This window comes from Lissotriton vulgaris, chromosome 6 (genome assembly GCF_964263255.1).
Source record: "Lissotriton vulgaris chromosome 6, aLisVul1.2, whole genome shotgun sequence".
Lineage (NCBI taxonomy): Eukaryota > Metazoa > Chordata > Amphibia > Caudata > Salamandridae > Lissotriton > Lissotriton vulgaris.
The window spans coordinates 1,119,910,771-1,119,933,915 of NC_141694.1; the positions used below are offsets into that span (position 1 = coordinate 1,119,910,771).

The 23,145-nt window shown below is 50.6% G+C and overlaps 1 protein-coding gene across 3 annotated transcripts in view; it reads right to left on the minus strand.

The window, feature by feature from the left end:
* Nucleotides 1-23,145, minus strand: part of AHCTF1 (AT-hook containing transcription factor 1) — a 1,100,496-nt gene that overhangs the window by 701,749 nt on the left and 375,602 nt on the right. For all 3 annotated transcript variants that reach the window (XM_086927206.1, XM_086927204.1, XM_086927205.1), the window contains exons 24-25: nucleotides 16,888-17,035; nucleotides 16,660-16,807 (exon numbers count right to left, since the gene is read on the minus strand). In XM_086927206.1, coding sequence (XP_086783332.1) covers nucleotides 16,660-16,807; nucleotides 16,888-17,035 — 296 coding nt within the window. The remainder of the gene's footprint in view (nucleotides 1-16,659; nucleotides 16,808-16,887; nucleotides 17,036-23,145) is intronic.

The following is a 23,145-nucleotide window of genomic DNA, read 5'->3' on the forward strand; positions in this document are numbered from 1 at the left end:
TTGAATTTGCCAAGACTTGTTGACCCAATCCTGGGTCCAGCGACGTCGACAGCATCAACCATCGTGGGACAGCTCGCACCTCCATCCTGGTCGCCGCCAACGCCTCCTGGTCCGTGAGACTGCAGAGCCCAGCGTCGCCCACTCACCTGGTCGAGGTGACTTCGCCCGGTGCCATCCTGGTGCCCACACAATCACTGGCTAGTGATTAAGAACTTGGTCCCCTCTGCTTTCAGGTGTCATCCATCTTCGATCGAGGCTTGGATCACTTCGAACTTCAACACTGGTCGCCTGCCAGCAACTTCTTTCTTCAGGCTCCATAGACTGCAACGAGGATTCCCGACGTCTTTTCAGACCTATGCAGCCGCAGCCCCTGGGCTAGGTAACTTCGGCATTTCGGTGCCCCAGCATAGCCTCACTATCCAAGGGTCCAGATCCTTTTTCGTTTTCAGCCTAACTAGTCGGATTCGTCCGATAACCTTAACTTTGCTTTTACTAGCCTCCATAGACTTTGTCCCGCATCCCGCGTGAGAGTGCACACTCTGCACCCGAGTCCCCTAGGCCTCCTACTAGTAATCTGAAGGTTCGGTAACGTAGTCCTAGCGATTCCAAAGCCTATTAGTCCATCACTTACCTGCTAGTAATTTCGCATTCCACTTTCATAGTATATGGTTTTTCGTGCCCCTCGGGCATTTGTGTAAATTGTGCAACTTAAAGTATTTTCGTAAGAGTTTTGTTGTGTGCTTAGTACCCTGTCCTCATAAAGAGTACAGGGCTGTTGTGATCTAAATAAATACACTGTTTATTTTCATAACACTTGTGTGGTGTCCTTTCACTTGGTGTTCAAGGGGTATATGTGATGGTATAACAGCTGGCTTAACACGCCCTCTAGAGTTTAGCCCGAAGACTGCTCGTATCCATGCTACTAGGATAGCTGGTCTATAAGGTTGACTTACAACCAAGCATCAATAAGGGTTGTTTGGACTGATACAAAGTGCTCACTAGAATAGTGAACATTATATATCAGGCCAACTTCTCACAATGCCCTTCAAGAATCTATTAACAATAGGGGACTTGAACAAAGAAGGTTGATCAGGCAGCCTCAAAAAGGCTGAAAGAGCAGAAAGGTAGCCTTGATAGTGCCCAGAGCAGAGCCCTGCTGAAATGGGATTACCCTTATGTGGTGGTGAGAAAGATACAAAAAGTTGTTTGGTCTTACGAAAGGGTTGTGTTCTCGCGATATAGTATAGCAATGCTCTTTTGACATCTAGGGTATGAAGAGTTCTTTCTGCTACTCTCTGTGACTGTGAGAAGAAAACAGGCAGTTCCACAGGTTGATTGAGGTGGAAGGGAGAAATGACTTTGGACAGGAATTTTGGATTAGTACGGAGAACAACCTTATTATGATGCATTTGCAAGAAGGGTTCTTGAATGGTTAGTGCTTGTAGTTCACTAACTCTCCGCAGAGAAGTAATAGCTACTAGGAACGCAACCTTCCACGTTATAAATTGTAGTTCACATTTATGTAAGGGTTTGAAGGGAGGTTCCATTAGCCGTGTGAGAACAATGTTTAAATTCCACACAGGGGAAAGTGGTATTCTGGGAGGAATTATCCTCTTAAGGCCTCCTATAAAGGCTTTAATAGTAGGCACTGAACAGAGATAGATGCGGTCTGTTTTGCAGATATGATGCTATTGCAGCAAGATGCAGTCTAATAGACATGTAGGCTAAGCTACATCTTTGGAGGTGCAGTAAGTATCCTATGATGTGTTGAATAGACACGTCTAGGGGATTAATATGGTTGTTGTGACAATATATTACAAAGCGTTTCCACTTAGCTGCATAACATGCTCTAGTGGTTGGACGTCTAGCTTCTTTTATGACATTCATGCTGTCTGGAGGAAGGTTAAGATATCCAAATTCTAGGATTTCAGGAGCCGATCGCAAAGGTTGAGCTGAGCTGGGTCCGGGTGCCTGATCACTCCACGGTTCTGTGTTAAAAGGCGTGGAGACAAGTATGATCCTGCTAGAGATCGCATCCAGGCCCTTTTTACTGAAAGCCTCCACCAATGGTTTGAGGTCAGTACGAAGGATGAACTTTGTGCCCCACAGGAAATCCCTGAATTTGCCCAATGCCCAGAATACCGCTAGGGCTTCCTTTTCGATCACAGTAGTTGTTTTCTGACTTCTGAAGGGATCTTGAGGCGAAAGCTATTGTTTCCTCTCCGTCTCTGCTTACTTGAGTGAGGACCGCTCCTAACCCTTTTGCGCTAGCGTCGGTGGTGACTACTGTCGCACGGTTGGGTATGAAAGACTTTAGGCTGGGTGCTTCTGCAAGTGCATTCCTCACGTCCTCAAACTCTCTCTGACACTCCTGACTCCAGTTGAACACCGTCTCCTTTTTCAACAACAGCCTGATTGCATACGTCCTTCCTGCCAGGTTCCGCATGAATTTCCCGTAGAGCTCCAGCATTCCCATAAAGGACTTGATTTCGTCCTTGCTCCTTGGGGGCACCAAATTTACAATGGTGTTTTGGAGCTCCGCTTTGGGACGGATACCTACTGCCGTCACCTTGTGACCCAAGAAATCCAGTTCCGCGCAGCCAAACACGCACTTTTCTCTCCTCACTGTTAGACCTTGTGACCTAAACCTGGCCAGCAGCCTCTCATCATGCTCCTCATGGTCTTTCGCGAACACTAGCACGTCGTCTTGATTGCATACAACACCAGGAATCTCATTCAAGATATTCCCCATGAGCCTCTGAAAGACGGCTGCCGCAGAGACCAACCCGAAGGGCATACTCTTGAACTTGTACGCCCCCATGGGAGTCACAAACGCTGTGAGTTCTTGCGACTCTTCGTGCAGCTTGATCTGAAAGTAAGCTGAAGTAAGGTCAAGTGTGGAGAATACTCTTGCACCCTCCAGCATGCTCATCATCTGGGTGATGTTGGGCAGTGGGAATCGGTCAGCCACGACCTCTTTGTTCAGAGCCCCGAGATCAATGCACAGCCGAACCGACCCATCCTTTTTCTGGGCAGCCACGATAGGCGCCAGCCATTCCGTCGCTTCCACCGGTTCGATGACTCCTGCCTTGCACAGTTTCTCGAGTTCCGTCTTCACTGCTTCTTGGATGGCAAGCCACCACTGGCTTCGCGTTTTCTTTCAATTTGATTTTGTGGCAGTAGTTCTTCAAACATCCAAGCTCTTCACTGAATACCTCCTTGAACTCTGTCACTAAATCTTCCTTTGGCTCTTGTATCTCCTGTATTAAGATTTGGGGATTGCTACTGGGATTAAGATAGACCCCAACTCCTTCTGTGCCTGCCAACCCAAAATGTTATCACCGACTGTAGACACATACACCTTAGACACTGTTGTCCTGTCCTTGTATTCAATCTTGTCCCAGAAGTAACCTTTCATTGAGATGGGGCGACCAGCATACCCCCCGGGCCTCACATCCATTTTCCTCAAGATTATCCTCCCCTTGGACACTCGGGAAAATTCTTTCGCACTGATGATTGTTATTCTTGAACAAGAATCAAACAATGCTTCCAAATCAGTACCCTTTACTTTTATAGTGTCTTTAGGGCTGCAGACCTGACCTTCACCAACTTGCACAACTATTTCTTCACATATAGTGTCTTTGAGGCTGCAGATCTGACCTTCGCTCACTCGCACAACTATTTTGTCACACACTGTGTTGGTCCTGTCTTTACCCGGTCTGCTGAATCCCTGTCCACTTTTGCAATACTGCCTGAAATGACCTTTCTTTCCGCACTTGTTGCACGTGAACTTGAGGGCAGGACACTCTTTATCATTGGCCATGTGCCCTTGCTTACCACATCTATAACAGGTACCCTTGAATGACCATCCCGATTTGTTGTCTTTCTGCTCTTTACTCACTATTTTCTGGCCCTTGATCACAGACACAGCCTCACATTCAGTCACAACCTCGCTTACTTTGGTTTTGTCTTCGCTTCTTTTCTCACTAGTGTCCTGCTTTATTTCACTGACGCACAGTAACATGTGTTCTACTTGTTTGGCTACTATTAAAACCTCCCTCAGGGGCGGGTCATCCTTCAGCCACAACTCCTCACGTACACGCTCCATCCTGCAAGCTAGCACAAACTGGTCCCTGATCCTTTCCTCACTTGCACCATCAAACTTGCATGTTGTAGCCAGTCTTCTTAGTTCAGAGACAAAATCCTCAATAGATTCCCCCTCCTTCTGTACTCTTTTCCCAAAATGATATCTCTCCATTATAGTGCTAGTCTTTGGGAGATAGTGCAAGTCTAATTTCTTCAAGCTTACTTCTAGCTCATTTAGACCTCTTGCTTCCTGTGCCCCTAGATCTGGGAGGTGATCTAAAACTTCTTCCCCTTCTGCTCCTAGGTAATACGCCAATAATGCTACCTTCCTTTCTAGCCCAAGATTTGGGCCAAACACAGTAGCATAATTTAAGAACACTTTCTTCCACTTTTTCCACAGAATAGTAGGTTCCCCGGGGCTAGTCAAGAAGGGTGGGGGTGTTACACTCTGCATGCTTGGAATGTCACTAAAAGCCCTCCTATGAGTTAATAGGGAAGATTAAGTACAGGGTACTACGGGGTATAAGCAAAAATGGTAAGACTCTAGACTGTAATGAAGCAATATAAATGCACCTTTCCCAGGAGAGTTCCGCACAGGATCAATTAAAACTGTAACCTTACTAATAATATTGTCAAAACATTTGTGTATGGGAAAATGCAAAATGAGTGGATTCACAAGTAGAACGATGTACATGCACCCATGACAACGAGATTTGCAGAACAGAATAAACTATAACCCTGTAACCTTAAAATTAATGTGGAATAAAGACGTTTTAAACCACTAGGTGGCACTGTGGCGCACCAGTCTGTTCACACTTGAATGATTGCCCTGTTGTCGATTATTCACAGGACGTCACCAGTCTGGGGAGGAATATCTCTTCCTCACGACGGCAGTTCTGGCCAACCAAGTCTATTTCCCCAAGGGCAGGTGACTGACAACTCACAGGGGAAGCACAAGTAAGTCTGCTGGTTTCCTGATGAAAGAGGTCCTTGTTGCTGTCGCAATACTAACAATGTGAAGACTGGGCTCACGTCAGTTCCAGGATCCACCACGCACGTCACTGGTACATGCCACTCACACCACCCTTCGCCTAGATAGTCAATTCCAGTCAGTGCGCTACAGCTGTTTAGGGGCCCGAGTCTACACACTGACGAGATCGAACTCGTGACGATAGCCAGGGAGATCCAGAGCAAATCACATTAAGTCCGCACCCATGCAGCTACAAACCGCCAGCACTTCCAAGGACTGTTAATCAGCTTAGCTCGCAAAGCGCCCCGCAGACACACACGACGAACACGCCACCTCCTCCTGCCTAATAGTCCCCGCTGGTGCTCTTTCCCGTAGGTCCTCACACACTGCCGCTTATCTTCACTGTCGCCCTTCCACACTTCCGTGAAATCCGCCACTGATTTATACAAACTGCGCTCTTCACACGAAGGTAACGGCACTGGGCGTCAGCAGACTGCTGGCAGACCACTACGCACTTCTATAGCTTAACTGGTGTCAGTACTGGTTCTTTATACATCTCGCATCACACAGATGTCGACACGCTGCCGCTCCTCACCGTAAGACGATTGCAGCACTTCTGTCCACCACATGAGTATTATGGATTACTCTCCACCAGCTTCGCAGCGCTCCTTGACCTCACGGCGTGTTGAGGTCGCTGTCCTCGTTGTCCCGTCCTCGTCGCCAGTGTAGTGTTGACTCAAAAGCAGACACGGGAAGTCTGGAGGTCAAGTGGGTGCAGTTCAACACCTGAGGGAAATATCAGCGACCCCAGCCGCAGCACTAGCCACAACAGGTGGCAGCTTCACTCTGTCCCCCGGCGCTCGCCTAGAAACGCTGGTCGCGGTGACATTCTTAATGGTGTCACCGCGAGCAGCTCCATTACATGCGTAGCTGCGGGAGGGAATAAGGGTGGAAGATACCACACACTGCCTCTGAGATAAGCCTGCCTGCTTGTGCCAAGCTACCAAGGGGGGTGAGCAGGGGTTATTTTAGGAGTGTAGTCCCTTACCCTGACTAGACACAAGGGTCCCTATTTGGTCAAAGGTACCTACCTCTGCCAACTAGAGACCCCCAAATCTAACTAGTGAAAATCTAAATATCGAAGTCGAAAGTGCCCAGGGGTAGGAGGGGTTTTGGATCTCAATCTTGTCCCACTACAAATCTGAAGACCAACCCACAGGTAAGCTTTTAAGTACCCAAAGGAAAGGGTTGGGATGATTCAGCGGTCCCTACCAGAGAAGGTCCTGAACAGAGGGGAGGATACTCCTGTGTCTGTAGGAAGCTGGCTCTGTTTATACAATATCAAAGTGAGGCATAGTGAGCAAAAAGCCAGTGGAACCCCAAAGGTAGGCAGAGGTAAAGTTAGATAGAACCTCACTCTCTATTTGTGGTAGTGTGGTCAAGCAGTAAGGCTTTATCAGAGGACAGTATTAAACATTTGTTGTACACAGTCAGCAAATGTATTCACACACTCAAAGACTGAACTAAAGAACAATTGTTTTTGTATAAAAAATATTCTTTTAGTTATTTTATTTCCTAGAACCAAGCAAACCTGGCACAGGTAAGTGATAAGTATTTTGCAATAAATATACAGTTTGTAAATGCACTTTGTTTTGACTTCCAGTATTGTTTACGAGACATGCAATACTTTGTAAATACAGTACATATACTTTGTATAGTATTTTCAGTAAGATTACAGTTAAGTTACTCTTGAGATTACTTTTCTTACACAGAGTAGTATGCCTGGATACTACTCTGGGACATTTCCTGCAAAAAGGTAGGTAAAGCATTTTTGTTAATTAGTACAATTTTAAAGAATTTCTCTAGGTTTTCAAACTCAACACTTAGAAACTGTTCCAAGAAAAACAGTCAATGATATACGATGGAGAAAAATAGTGGTATCGTTTTTTAGGTAAGTATTCAGTAGGGGGAGTTGAGGTTCTGGGAGTAGACTCAGGGGTCCCCCAGGGTCAGGGATGCACTCTTGTTACACCCTCAGCAGCACTAGGCAGGCCGGTTGCAGAGTGCCGAGGCCCAAGTTTATCAGAAGGGGGATAGGGGGCCTCCAGTTGGTGGCTGCAGACGAGCAAGCCACTTGGCTGTGGCAGCAAAGCTCCTGGGCTTTAGTTTAAGGCAAATGGGGAAACAAAGTAGCAGCAAAGGTGCACCCTCAGCGGCACTAGGGCTGACGGGTGCAGAGTGCTGTTCGACATCGGACGCCGTGTTTGCAATGGGGAACCTCTGGTTTACCAAGGTACGGCACTCTTGGGGACGAAGGTCTTCTGGGTGCGACCACCACTTCAAGAGATAAGTTTGGATCTTGGGGGTTGGTTAGGAACCGTCGGTTTGGTCACCCAAGGCCGTGGGGCATTGGGTGCAGGGGTACCTTTTAAGGTCAGAAGCACAAATTACTACTTGTGTAACGATATATCTGTAAGAGAAATTAGTTAGTGATAGATTCCTTACCTTAGAATAATCCCAGGCGTCAGACTGGATCCGGAAAGTTTTGCGTAGCAGTACCCTTGCGCGTCGGTAGGCGTCGTCTGCAGCTCCGCGTCCGTCGTCTGCGCCGTGATGACGTCGACGGAGTACTTAGACGCCGTCTCCGCGTGCTGACGTCAGTTCTTAGCCACAGCTTTTCCGCGCCAGAAGCGCAGAGCCATGACAAAAACCAACACTGGTGCCAAGAAACTAGGGCGCTGAAAGGGGATGACCTTAACCCTAGATATCGGTTCGCAGAACGGGGAGGATGGGTGAGTCGGTAAGGAATCTATCACTAACTAATGTCTCTTACAGATATATCGTTACACAAGTAGTAACTTGTGCATCTGAAAGAGACACGTTAGTGATAGATTCCTTACCTTAGAATAGATACCCCAGCAATACCATCCCCGTGGTGGTGGGTCTGCGAACCAATAATCACACCAGAAAGTCCTGGAGGACGGAACGGCCAAAGTAGCCGTCCCTCGGACTTGACTGTCCAGGCAATAGTGCCTTGCAAACGTGTGCAGCGAAGCCCACGTAGCTGCCTGGCAAATGTCCTGCAAGGGCACACCTCTGCCCAAGGCAGTAGTAGTGGCCGTGGCTCGAGAGGAATGAGCCCTCAACCCAACAGGGGGTTCCTTCTTAGCCAAGGAGTAACACGCCTGGATGCACAAGATAATCCACCGCGAGATGGTCCGCTTGTGCACCGCTTTCCCTTTCTTAGCGCCCGCGTACCCAACAAAGAGTTGATCATCCACCCGGAACTGTTGTGTGCGATTCAGATAAAATGAGAGCGCACGTTTTGGGTCCAGACGGTGGAGCCTCTCCTCCTCTCTCTCAAGGGGTGCGGAGGCGGAAAGAAGGTGGGCAATGTGATGGATTGCCCAATGTGGAAGGCCGTGACTACCTTAGGCAAGAAGGAGGGCCTAGTCCTTAAAACAACCTTGTCCGGATGGACTGAAAGGAAAGGAGGCTTACAAGATAGAGCCTGGAGCTCACTCACTCTTCTGGCAGAGGTGATGGCTACCAGGAAGGCAGTCTTCAAGGAAAGAAGGCGAAGAGGACAGTTGTGAAGTGGCTCAAAGGGAGCGCACATCAGAAACGTTAGAACCAGGTTCAAGTCCCACTGAGGCATCACAAAGGGAACAGGAGGAAAGGTATGAGTGATGCCCTTCAGGAATCGATTAACGATAGGGGACTTTAACAAAGAAGGTTGGTCAGGCAGCCTCAGAAAGGCTGAAAGAGCCGAAAGATAGCCCTTGACAGTGCCCAGAGCAGAGCCCTGCTGGGCAAGAGAGAGAAGAAAGAGGAGAACCTCAGAGAGAGGGGCATTGAGGGGATCCACAGCCTTTGCTGTGCACCATGCCACAAATCTGTTCCACCTGCAGGCATATACCGACTTTGTGGAGGGCTGCCTGGCCGCCAGAATGATGTTGCAAACTTCAGGAGGCAAGTCAAATGGCCTCAACTATCGCCGCTCGATCTCCAAGCACAGAGGTGGAGACTGGACAGGTTCGGGTGGAGGACCGTCCCCTGCTGCTGCGACAGAAAGTCCTCCTGAAGAGGCAGACGAACGGGGGGATCGACTGACATACTGAGTAGCTCGGGATACCAGTACCTTCGTGCCCAGTCCGGAGCCACAAGGATGACTTGGGCCCGGTCGCGCTTGATCTTCTTCAGCACTCTGGGCAGAAGTGGTATAGGCGGAAAGGCGTACAACAGACCGCAACTCCACTCGCGACGAAAAGCGTATCGGAGCGAGTGCCGCCTTGGAAATTCCAACGCGCAGAACTGATGACATTGCGCGTTCTCTTCGGTGGCGAATAGATCTAACCAAGGCTCTCCCCATCGCAGAAAGAGGCCTTGCACCACGTCCGAGTTCAGACCCCATTCGTGATCCATCGAGCACCGACGGCTGAGTTCGTCCGCCCTGGCGTTCAGAGAACCTGCCAGGTGTTGAACCACCAGAGTCACCCCCTGATGTTCCAGCCATTTCCAGAGTCCCAGAGCCTCCTGGCAAAGGGTCCACGACCCCACTCCGCCCTGTTTGTTGCAGTACTACATGGCGGTGGTGTTGTCCGTGAACACCTGCACTGCACTCCCTCGGACAGACGGGAGGAATGCTTTCAGTGCCAGACGAATCGCCCGCAGCTCCAACAGATTGATATGGAGCCGGGACTCCGCCGGAGACCAGAGTCCTCTGATATCCGCCTCTCCCAAGTGGCCTCCCCAGCCCTGGAGGGATGTGTCAGTCACAACTACGTGCTCCGGTTGGGGAAGGGAGAGGGATCTGCCGTTGACCCAATCGCGGTCCGTGAGCCACCACTGCAGCTGTCTCGCAGTGCCCTCCGAGATCAGGACATGGTCGGACAGGTTGCCCCGGTGCTGGGCCCACTGAAACTTCAGGTCCCACTGCAGAGCCCGCATCCGCCACCGTGCGTGATGCACCAGAAGGATGCAGGAGGCCATCAGCCCCAGAAGCCGCAGCGTCAACCTGACCGAAACTCGGGATAACGGCCCGAAGATCGGAATCAGAGCCTGAATATCCCGAACCCGCTGTTCGGGTGGGTAAACCCGAAACTGCGCCGAGTCTAGAACCGCTCCGATGAAAAGGAGCTTCTGAGAGGGGCACAGGTGTGACTTCGGCACATTGATGGAAAATCCCAGCTGGTGCAGGAGATCCGCCGTAGTCTGGAGGTGGCTGAAGACTGTCTGGGGCGAGCCCGCCTTCAACAACCAGTTGTCTAGGTAGGGGAAGACTGAGACCCCTAACCTGCGCAGATGAGCTGCGACCACCGCCATCACCTTCGTGAACACCCGTGGGGCGCTGGTAAGGCCGAAGGGGAGCACGGTAAACAAAGTGCTCGAGGCCTATCGAGAACCGCAGGTAACGCCGGTGGGCCGGCAGGACGGGGATGTGGAAATATGCGTCCTGCAAGTCCAACGCTACCATCCAGTCTCCCGGGTCTAGGGCAGCCAAGACCTGAACGAGTGTCAGCATTTTGAACTTCTCCTTCCGGAGGAAGCCGTTGACGTTCCTCAGATCCAAGATAGGGCGTAGGCCCCCTTTGCCCTTCGTGGGTACCTGGAAGTAGTGGGAGTAGCAACCACGTCCTACTTCTGGCCCAGGAACGCGCTCGATGGCCCCCTTGGCCAAGAGGGCCGAAACTTCCTCCTGCAGGAGCCGCAAATGATCCCCCGATACGCGGTGGTGTTGCGGTGGCATGGCTTGAGGGGTCGTCTCGAAGGGGAGGGAGTAGCCCCTTCGGACGATCTGCAGCACCCACCTGTCCGAAGTGACAGTGCGCCAGTGAGTGGTGATGGCGAACCCTGCCTCCCACTGGCGTCACATGGGCCGAAAAGCACGGACTAGGAGGGTTTAGAGGTGGATGCCGCGGGGGCAGATGTGGACTGACTCCGCTTGTTCCCCCGACTGCCTCCACAGCGGTTCCCACGGCCGCCGCCGAGCTGGACGACAGTTTGCGGCGAGAGGCTGGCGGCACGTGTGGGGACGCCCCTTCCTTGGCCACGAAAGGAGCGTAAGGCACCCATTTGCTGGCGCGGGCCGAGAGGCCCAAGGACTTGGCCGTAGCCCTGGAGTCCTTAAAGCGCTCAAGCGAGTGGTCTGCCTTGTCGCCAAAGAGGCGACGGCCATCAAACGGCATGTCCATGAGGGTGTTTTGGACGTCTGCCGAAAAAATGGCGGATCTTAGCGAGGCGTGGCGTCGTACCGCCACCGTCGTAGCCATCGCTCTGCCCAGCGAGTCAGTAGTATCCAGTCCACATCTGATTGAATACTTGGCTGCGTCCCGGCCCTCCACAAGGGCTTGGGCGAGTTTGGTCCGTACCTCCAACGGGCACTCTGGCAGCACTTCCGCCACCGTTTCCCACAGAGAGTGGGTGTAACGGCCCAAGAGGCATGCGGTGTTGGAAGACCGCAGTCCGAAGCTAAGGGACGAGAAGATCTTCTTACCATAGTTCTCGTACCTCTTGGACTCCCTGTCCGGCGGCGCCGTCGGGAAGGGGGTCTGGGAGTTAGAGGCCTGGATGACCAGACTTTCGGGGGTGGGGTGGGAGGACAGGAAACATGGGTCGCCCGGAGCCGGGCGGTGGCGTCTGGCCACGTTCCAATCTACAGGCGAACCTGTAGCGGGCCTGGACCAAGTGCCCAAAAGAACGTCCGTCAAGGCCTCATTAAACGGCAGCAGAGGCTCCATGGAGCATGACTGCGGCTTAAGGACCTCAGTGAGGAGGTTAGTCCTCACGGCCGCGACGGGGAGCTCAAGGCCCAAGGCCTTGGCAGCCCTCATCAACACCACACCATAGGTAGCTCCCTCCTCCGAAGCCACGGTAGGAGGAGAGACAAATCCAGTGTCTGGAGAGGTGTCCAGGCCACTGGCCTCCCCAAGGTCTCCTGTCCAGTCCATGTTAGACTGGCACTCACTGGCCAGAGGGTCCTCAGACCCCTCCCAATCCTCCTCATCCCTCATCTCCTGAGATTCAGGGTCGTAATTGGAAGAGGTCGGTTCATAGAAACTAAAATCTCGGAACCGACTGAAAGGAGGCATCGGGGACGGCGCCGCCGGAGGACGGCGCCGGAGGAGACACCACACGGACCGACGCCGGGGGGGTCGTAAGGTCCACCAGTGACGATCCATCGCCCGATGAAGGTCCAGCGGCGTCCTGCGGCGCCGGGCCCAAAGGCGCCGACGACGCCGGGGCCGCTGTACCCTGCGGCGCCGGGCCCGAGGGTACCGGCGGTGTCGGGATCGTGGGGCCCTGCGGCACCAGGCCCGAAGGCGTCGACGGCGTCGAAGCCCCCGACCCACTAGGGGCCCCAGACGGGTTCGCTGGGCCCGAAGGCGCCGCGGAACCCGTCGGAGGAGAAAGGGACCTCATGGCCATGAGGAAACGCTCAATCTCCTCCGGCGTCGCGTTCATCCCAGGGACCGGGGGGTATGGGGCCGAACGCGGCGCCCGCGACTCCCGAGGGCGGTGTCACCCGAACCCCCGGCCGCATTGTGCGAGCGTCGGGGGGAGTCAGAAGAGCGATGATGTCTCTTCGACTTCTTATGCTTCTTACCTGACGACTTGGACCCGGAGGAGTGGTGCCGACTCCCGGAGCTGCGACGGCTCCGTCCCCGCGACCTGTCCCTCGACCTCCCGTGGGACCGGGACCTTTCACGGCGCGGGGCCGACTGCCGAAGTTCGAGTCGCCTGCGGTCCCGCTCCCGCCTGGCCTTCCTCGAAAGGGCCCGACAGTCGGGGCAGGCCTCGTCGTCATGGTCGACGCCCAAACACGCCAGGCACAGGCGGTGGGGATCCGTGACCGACATGGTACGGTCGCACTCGTCGCAATGCTTGAATCCGGGCATCCCTACAGGCACCGTCGGAGTCGTACAGACTTCGAATTGGATCAAAAGATCACCAAAAGTTAGTCAAAAAGTGACTAGGGAACTGCTCTTTCCAGATCTGCGCTGGCTGGCGCGGAAAAAAGAAGAACTGACGTCAGCACGCGGAGGCGGCGTCTAAGTACTCCGTCGACATCATCACGGCGCCCACGACGCCTTCGACGGACGCGGAGCCGCAGACGATGCCTACAGACGCGCAAGGGTACTGCTACGCAAAACTTTCCGGATCCAGTCTGACGCCTGGGGATATTCTAAGGTAAGGAATCTATCACTAACGTGTCTCTTTCAGATCTCCTTACCAGCTCCTGGTCGCGGTTGGGGGGACCTTCCGTATTTAGGCTGCAGGTGACGGCTGGAGGTTTGGGGCAGGTCAGGGGTCGCCGGGGAGACCTCCTCGTGGTGTTTGCCCACTTGAGCTCAGGCCATGGACGGCGGGTGCAGAATGGTGTGAATTTGCGGTGTCCGGCTGGAGCCAGAGGTTGGAGATTAACAAATCCAGTGTTCACGGGAGATTCAGTCTTTGTGGTTGAAGGCAGGCAGGTCCTCCAGGGTTTTCAAGGTTGCAGGCTGCATAACACACCGGGATTTTGCAGGAGCAGGTTTGAGGTGGAGACAAGCCGGCGTCTTCCTCTGGTTAGCTTCGGCACGGCTGTTCGGTCCTTCTTCCTTTCTTGTAGTTTCTTCTAGTCTGAGAAAGCAAGGTTCAGGATTACCCCTATATACTAGATTTAGGGGCGTTATAGGTAGGTGAAAGGTTGGGATCAATGGTTCCCTTCCCTGGGGTGGGTACACCCACTATTATGCCACCATCCAGTGGGAAGGGAGCATAAACATTTCCCTGGTTGGCTGATTCCCCCCAGCTGCAAGATGGCGGGGACTGAGGCTTGTGCTTCACCTCCCCTCCACCACCTGAGGAGTTGGCAGAGGTGGGCACACCTCCCTTTCTCATTTGTTTTTCCAGTAGGTTCTCCTGCCTAAAGTGGGGGTCAGAACCAGTGGGGACCAGTTGCTGAAAGCTGCAAGTGGCCTGGGGAAGCTCATAAAGGAGGCAAATCTTTGAAGCTTCCCCTTCGTGAACCCTGCCCATCCTGGGGAAGGAGTCTTGGCACCTTGTCTCAGGATGGCATTGTTTCAGGCCCCGGAGAGCAGCAGGCTCTCGACTCAGGGGTCCAGAAACATGTCTGGTGGTGGAAGCTGAAAGCAGCCACTCATCCTGGACACTAGTGGTAGTTTAGTTTTCAGGGGCCATCTTTAAGATGCCCTCTGTGTGCAGTTTTAATTAAATCCCACACTTGGGTCAGTGTGAGTTTAATGTGCTGAGAAGTTTCATACCAAACTTTTCAGCTTTCAGTGTAGCCATTATGATGCTGCGGAGTTCGTAATGACAAACTACCAGCATCATATACTCTTAATGGCAGAACTGCACTTACAATGTCTAAGAATGGACTTAGACACTGTAGGGTACAGGGCTCATGCACTTGTACCCTCACCACTGGTATAGTGCACCCAGCGAGAGGGGTGACTGATCTATGCCAGGGCAGTGGGTTGTAGGTATTGCACAGAGGGGTGTGTACCATGTCGGCTCTTCACTTTCTTCTGCACCAAAACACACAGCCTGCAAAGGTAGTGTGTGAGTGGGAAGGTGCCGGGCCGCTCAGGGTGGCACAATAAGTGTTGCAGCCCTTAGAGGTCTTCTCTGGTCACAGTGCCCTGGGGACCTGTGGTTCCATTTACCAGAGGCTGACATGTGGCCAGAGATGCCAATTGGGTTTAGGCTTCAATGCTGTTCTGGGGAAATAACATAGGCCCTGGAAACCTGATTAGCAGGAGCCCAGGGCACACTCAGTCAAAGCACATCAGCAATTCAGCAATAAGTGGGGGAAAACATGCAGAAATAGGGCACATTCTCACTGTGTCCTTTGTCCAGAGTGGGAGCCAACAGCTTCTCAAACTGGTTCCAACTGGAGTATGTAAGTAGGGCACCAAATGTGCCCTTCAAATCAGTCTGGTGGTGCTGGCAAGCGTCCCAACTCAGCTGAATACACTATGTCCTGTCTGGGAGGTGGTCACACCTCCCTGTAACAGGAAACCTATTGTTCTACCTTCCCCTGCACGAGCCAGGCTCAGCAGCAGGAGGAGGGCAGAATTGTCTGTGGTCAGCAGCAGGACTAGCTTTCTGTAAGAACCTGAGAGGCTGGGACCGGGAATACAGGGGGCCTCTCTAGGGGAGTTCCCCCGTACATCGGATACTGCATCAAACACTGAAATCAGTGGTGGGGTAGGATTCCAACATGTTTGATACCAAACATGATCGGTTTTGGTGAACCCAGTATATAGTTCGAAATCTTGTAATTAACTTTTATTCAATATATGTATAAAATGGCTGTTGAATTGACACCTGAGTTTGTGGGGGGTGTCCTGCTCATATAGGGCACCCTCACACTTATAACCAAGCACCCTGCCTTCAGGATAGAAAGGCCTACCTTAGGGGTGACTTATAGGTTGTAAGTTTAGTTAGCTCTGATATAAGGAAACTTACATCTATTGTGAGTGGTGCCAGTACCAGCTCGCACTGGCTGCAATGGCAGGCCTGTGGTCGCAGTTTGAGTTCTCTCATGGGTGGCATAATACATGTTGCAGCCCATGGGAGACCCCTGGTATACCTATGCCTTGGGTACCTCAGTGCCATATACTAGGGACTTGGAAGGGTAAACCAGTAGCCAACTAGGAAGATACCAAAGTACTGACTATAGTCCAATTAAGTGTGTGAGCATAGCGACTGGGGTCCTGATTAGCAGGATCCCAGTCAGACAACAGAATTGACTTTGCTACGTACTGCAGTACTACCTCAAAAGTACGGCGCCAACAGATATCACAAAGTTTAGAATGCTAATAGCTCTAAAAATACTTGCCCATTTTAGATGCTACCACAAAAATAAGCATCTGCACACCAAAATCTTCAATCGTGACAAATGTCATCCAAATCAGTCTGCCCATTTTTGCGCTATGTGAAATACAATACTCCATGTAAAATGTATTGGATTGAAAGTATGTTTTGGGCCCCACTATTTTCGTTGCACCCCACTGACCAAAAGTTACAGAGCTTTCAATCCTTAGACAATGTAACAGTTGCAAAAGGATTGCAAAGTTTTGCGGAGAATCGTCAAAGTGGGGCAAAGTTTTCAGGGGCCAAATACGAGAAATCCTTATCTAGTGGGAGAGGGAGAGGGAGAGAGAGAGAAAGAGAGAGAGAGAAAGAGAGAGAGAGAAAGAGAGAGAAAGAGAAAGAGAAAGAGAAAGAGAAAGAGAGAGAGAGAGAAAGAGAGAGAAAGAGAGAAAGAGAGAAAGAGAGAGAGAGAGAGAGAAAGAGAGAAAGAGAGAGAGAGAGAGAGAAAGAGAAAGAGAGAGAAAGAGAGAAAGAGAGAGAAAGAGAGAGAAAGAGAGAGAAAGAGAGAGAAAGAGAGAAAGAGAAAGAGAGAGAGAGAGAGGGAGAGAGAGAAAGAGAAAGAGAAAGAGAGAGAGAGAGACAAAGTTACACTTCTTGTCAAGTGCCCTGAATTGGACCTACATTAGAAAAATAAAATCCATTTCGGACTCTATTCTAGTCAGTTTATTAAAAAATGGAATACATCACAACATGAAACCCAGGGAGAAACTATGGATATTTACCTTTTGTAAGGGCTGTAAGTCTCTTTATGTTCATTTGAGGATAACTCTCTGATTTTCGTTAAAACGTGGTTGATAAATGTTGCTTTGGAGACAGCCTTTCCTCTAGAACTCTGCTTTACTACAGTAGACAACGGTGTAGGCCTTACAACTGAGGAGAAGTGTAAACTGTCATTAAAACTGAGAACAATAAATTAAAGTAAATTCATCTTGACAGAAAAGAATGATCACCTTCCCGCAGTGAAGAAGATGGCAAACTGTACGGCTTTGTGCGCTCTGCTGCTAATCTCATCTGTACTCTAGGGAGAACCTTTCCATACTGATCTAAAATAGAGTTCCTGGCTTCTCCGCGCTCCCGAAAGCGTGGCTCTCGCTCATTCTGGTTAGAGGAAAGAAGAAGAAAAAAAAAATCATGTTTCAAATTAACTGTAATAATTAGGAATATGCACAAAATCTAGATATAGGGTGCAAATCTTTGTAAACAATGCAACTCTACCTTCATTCCCCTTTCTGAATTTAACTTCACAGCTTACTTTATTTTCCAGATAAATATAATATGCCGAATATACAGAATTTAAAAATTCTTGGGGGGAAAAAACCCCCACAATAGACTGATAATTAAAGTATCAAAATCAAGCATACATTCAATTGGAAGTTAAAACAAAAAATGCCCACAAGAGATTATAGAGGTCATCATATGATTATAACGTCAGTCTTGATATGAATTCATAACTAGGTCTAATATTCTGGGGTTCAATCAAAAAGGTATTTAGTTTAGGTCCAAGCCAAAAAAATATTACCTACAACCCACCTTCAAAGCTGACCGAAAGGTGTAAATATCACTGGTCAGATGATGACCGATCTCAACGTTAACCTATTAAACCTTTTATGCAATTGGTGTCGAAACGCTGGCGTCAGGTGGATTTTATGAAGAAGCAAGCATAAATATTTCTGTCAGAGGAAAGACATATAAAAGGAAGGCCATTGAAGCTGCTTTTCTCAATTAGGATGGAATTCAAGACATGGGTGCTTTTTTTCCCTATTGCGAAGCGCTCCAACTGTTTCAAGTTAGGACTAAAATTACTTCTTAGAAATGTAATTACCTTTACTAATAGGCAGCACTTTTAGCATTCAAAATATGCAAAAGCTAAAGTCCCATACATTCAGTTCTTTTTGGTCGACGATATGCAAGTCACATATTCCTAATATGAACATCACTTCTATGCACGAGATTGGATCTGCAGATTTTATTCAGCCAATTAAGTTCACCGGCACCAGGGTTGGCTCAGAACCGTGCCCTTGTGCGGCGAAAGGATTCCTTCCCCGCTGCCCCCCCCCCCCCCCCCCAAAAAAAAGCTGTAGCCTGATAAGAGGATAGATGGCAAGAAGTTCTGGATACCATACTGTCCTTGTCCAATCTAGGACCACTAGAATGACTTGGGCCTGCTTGATTCTGATCTTCAGGCCCCAGGGCAGGGGAGGCAGCAGTGCAAAGGAGTAGAGAAGCCACGTGCACCACCCTATCCAGAAAGCACCTCCAAGAGACAACTGGTTTTAAAGACCAAGTTACTTACCTTTGGGAACGATGTATCTAGTAGAGACACAGTCTTACGGCAGATTCCTTAACTTTAAATATCCCCAGGCGTCGGACTGGATCAGAAGAATCTTCAGCAGTACCTTTGCACGCCGGGGGATGGCATCACTTGGCTGCGTCCTGCTGTCACCCACGTATATGATGTCAATGGAGCCATATAAGTCTCTCCCTGTGCGCTGACATTAGTTTTCTACTGTGAAGTTTTCCATGCCACAACGCGGAGCCACTACGAAAACGCGTGAGAGTGTGGGAACAGTGTGCTAAAAAAGATCAAAAATCTTTGAAACAACAATGACAAGAAATCATAGAATGAGGAGAAATATCACCATGTCTATCAATGGAAGAGTACTTTATACTGTAAGGGACTGAAGAGGGGAGCGCAGAGCACTCGCCCCTAGAAACAGTATCTCATACGAGCAGAGCCATGCCCTCCTATGAGCCAAAATGGCAATGGAGATGAATGACATGGCAAACGATAGGCAGTCTGCAATCACAGAATTGAACTGTAACAGGCACCAGAACTGAGACAACAGGTCTCATGGTAATTTACCATATTCCTGCAACAACAGAGAATGTACAATCATACACCTTATAAATGACCTATTGGCTGTAGCAGCCAAATAAACCCTAAAGTAATTGACAGCAACAAAGTCAATGAGACCCGAAAATAGAAGAAGGTAGAAAGGAGGGTATAGGAACATGATCAAGCCAAACACTGGAAGAACCACAGTGTACGAGCGTGGAAGAACATTGAACCCACCCTCCAATGATCAGAATGTTTGGAGAAGTAACAGTTAAAACATCATGAGACATCCTACCCCGGAAGGAGGTGAAGCATACCACCCCGCAGGAAGACAAAGGCCACCTATATGGAGGCAAGTGGGTAGAGCCCACCCTGAAAAAGCCCTCGCAGAGCGGGGAGGATGGGTGGGCGTTAAGGAATCTGCGGCTAGAGTGTGTCTCTACCAGATGGGGCTGACAATGTTGCATTTTAAGTGTCTTGACGTGTTCTATCCTGTTCTGGTTCACATCGTGCCGTTGGTGCCAATAGTGCGGCTTCCTATATTTTGTAGGGTTGCTCTCAGAGTTCCCCTTGTCTTTTACTAAATATATTTTCATATGTGTGTATATATATATATATATATATATATATATATATATATATATATATATATATATATATATATATACACACACACACACACACACCATGGGATATCCACACAGCGACTAGGCAGGCATGGTAGGTTTTTCCTTGCTGTGGTATCTGGGATTTTTGTCCCATATCCCTTCTCTCACTCTCTCTGTCTGTCCCTCCTGGGATCGAGCCTTGTGTGTGCCTGACCTGGTCAGTATCCATTAACCATTGTACCTCCGGGTATGGTTGGCCAAATGACTACCTGGTAGTGCGCCCGTCTCTTTCTGCCGAAGCATATGTGCTGTTGATGCTACATTTCATTGGGATTTTGCATATTTAGGCTGTGGTTCTCACAGTCCACACCGTCTGCTTATGTGTATCCCTATTATTCACATACATGTATCTCCAGGTGGTCATGGTTCTGTACATCTCTGATGGTGACATCTGTCCCTCCGCATGTCATTTTTGACATCCACTGTTGTGCATGCTCTGTTTGTATGCTCTGACTCTGTCATACTGTTTTGTTCCTTTCTGTGACCTTGTCTCTTGCACATCCATGGGACTTATTCTCGGTTTAACTACTTCTTGCAGAAGTTTGAGGACTTTCTTCCATTATGCACTGGCCATTTTGGTTGTGTGCTCCAATTACGTCCCTGTCTGGACGAGAAAGGTCTCGTACCGTCCTCTGACTGATTGTGGTTCCTTTGCCTCCCCTTGTAATGCTCCCTTACATAGTTTAACGGGTCTGGTGTCAGCCACGCTGGCATTGCTGTTCCCACAGTGTTTTGGTCAATGTTATTGATGGATGAGTTCTCTTTGGAACTTGGTGGTTTTCAGTCGCAGACCCTCCTCTAATGAGGTAAGGCTTTTCATCTATTCTAAGTTAAGGAATCTGCGGCTAGATGTCTATCAGATGAACGAGTTACTTACCTTTGGTAACAATGTGTCAGGGAAGGAAACCTGAACTCCCGCATGACAGGCGGAGATATTGACCACACTAACTATGAAATGAGTTAGTAATACACATACATAGAAGTCAGAAAAATGTGTGTGTATAGATATATAACCTACTGGCGGTCGCCAGTAGGTAGTTATAGTTAGGACCTATTTTCCATAGGAAATCCGCAACATTCTATTCCCAATAACTTTGGCGCCGATTGACAAATCTTTGCAAAATTTTCAAAACATATGGCCCGCTTCGGTCAGCTCCTATCCTGAAAGTTTCACGGTGATTCGTCAATCGGGAGCCGAGCAAAAAGGGGGGTCCCAAAATGTGTTTTCCCCATGCAATTTGCCTTAGGAAACTTTAGCCGAAGCTACAGCCTGAACTGCTGAACCGAATTACACCAAATTTGGCAAAGAGGTAGCCCTTGGTTCATAAAGGTGCCTTTTTGTTAAATGGTGTAAGTAGTTGCTGAGAAATTCAAAAGTAAAAACATATATATCTAGGGCTTTTTGGGGCCAGGCCCTGGGGGATGGTGTCCTAAGGCCAAGAATATTAGGAAAAGAAGCAGGGCTACACAGCCCGGCATCGTGCTGGAAGCCACACCCCCTCCTTTCAGGACTCTGCAAACGCGCCCCCTGGCGCGTTTGCAGATGGGGAACGAATTCCCCTTGAATACTGACTGCAGCTCCAGTCGCGACGATAAGCGTCTCCGAGCGAGTGCGGCCTTGGAAATTCCAACACGCAGAACTGATGACATTGCACGTTCTCTTCTGTGGCGAATAGATCTAACCAAGGCTCTCCCCACTGCTGTAAGAGGCCTTGCGCCACGTCCGAGTTCAGACGCCATTCATGATCCATCATGCATCAACGGCTGAGTTAGTCCACCCTGGTGTTCAGGGAACCTGCCAGGTGTTGAACCACCAGGGTCACGCCCTGATGTTCCAGCCACTGCCAGAGGCACAGAGCCTCCTGGCATAGGGTCCACGACCCCACCCCGCCTGTTTGTTGCAGTACCACATGGCGGTGGTGTTATCCGTGAACATCTGCACTACACTCCCCCGGACAGAGGGGAGGAATGCCTTCAGTGCAAGTCGGATCGCCCGCAGCTCCAGAAGGTTGATGTGGAGCTGGGTCTCCACTGGAGACCAGAGGCCTTTGATCTCCGCCTCTCCCATGTGGCCCCCCCAGCCCTGGAGGGACGTGTCAGTCACAACTGCGTGCTCCGGTTGGGGTAGGGAGAGAGATCTGCCGCTGACCCAAGTGCGGTCCGTGAGCCACCACTGAAACTGTCTTGCAGTGCCCTCCGAGATCAAGACATGGTCAGACAAGTTAACCTGATGCTGGGCCCACTGAAACTTCAGGTCCCACTGCAGAGCCCACATCTGCCACCTGGCGTGATGCACCAGAAGGATGCAGAAGGCCATCAGCCCCAGAAGCCGCAGCGTCAACCTGACCGAGACTCGGATAACAGTTGAAAGATCGGAATCAGAGCCTGAATATCCCGAACCGGCTGTTCGGGAGGATAAACCCGAAACTGCGTCTAGAACTGCTCCTATGAAGAGGAGCTTCTGAGAGGGACACAGGTGTGACTTCGGCACATTGATGGAGAACCCCAGCAGGTGCAGGAGGTCGGCCGTATTCTGGAGGTGGCTGACTACTTTCAGGGGCAAGCCCGCCTTCAACAACCAGTCGTCGAGGTAGGGGAAGACTAAAACCCCTAACCTGCGCAGATGAGCTGCGACCACCGCCATCACTTTCGTGAACACCCGTGTGGCGCTGGTAAGGCCGAAGGGGAGCACGGTAAACTGAAAATGCTTGCGGCCTACCGTGAACTGCAGGTAGCACCGGTGGGCCGGCAGGACGGGGATGCGAAAATATGCGTCCTGCAAGTCCAAAGCTATTATCCAGTCTCCCGGGTCCAGGGCTGCTAAGACCTGGGCCAAAGTCAGCATCTTGAACTTCTCCTTCCGGAGGAAGCCGTTGACGTCCCTTAGGTCCAAGATAGGGTGTAGGCCCCCTTTGCCCTTCTTGGGAACCAGAAAGTAGTGGGGGTAACAACCACATCCTACTTTGGCCCAGGAACGCGCTCGATGGCCCCCTTGGCCAAGAGGGCCGAAACTTGCTCTTGCAGAAGTTGAAAGTGATCCCCCGACATGCGGTGGGTACTGCGGTGGAATGGCTGGAGGGGTCGCCTCGAAGGGGAGGGAGTAACCCTTCGGACGATTTGCAGCATCCACCTGTCCGATGTGATGGTGCGCCAGTGGAGGAGGTGATGGCGAACCCTGCCCCCCACTGGCGTTAAATGGCCCTGAAAGCCCGGACTAGGAAGGCTTTGAGGCGGATGCTGCAGGGGTAGATGTGGACTGGCCATGCCGTTGTCCCCAGTTACCGCCGCGACGGTAACCACGTCCGCCACCGCGCTGAATGTTAGTCTGCGGCCCGTAGCTGGCAGGACGTGTGGGAGCACCCCTTCCGTGGCCACGAAAGGAGCGCTGGGCAGAAGATTGCTGGCGGGGGCCGACAGGCCCAAGGACTTGGCCGTAGCCCTGGAGTTCTTAAAGTGTTCCAGCGCATGATCTGCCTTGCCACCGAAGAGGTAGCTGCCATCGAGCGGCATGTCCATAAGGGTGTTTTGGACATCGGCTGAAAAGTTGGCAGACCTCAGCCAGGCGTGGCGGCGAACCGCCACAGACGTGGAAATAGCTCTTCCTAGCGAGTCCGTGGTATCTAGTCCACATCTTACAGAGTCTCTTCCCTCCGCTAACGCTTGAGCGAGTTTCGCCCGGGCTCCCTCCGGGCACTCAGGCAGCA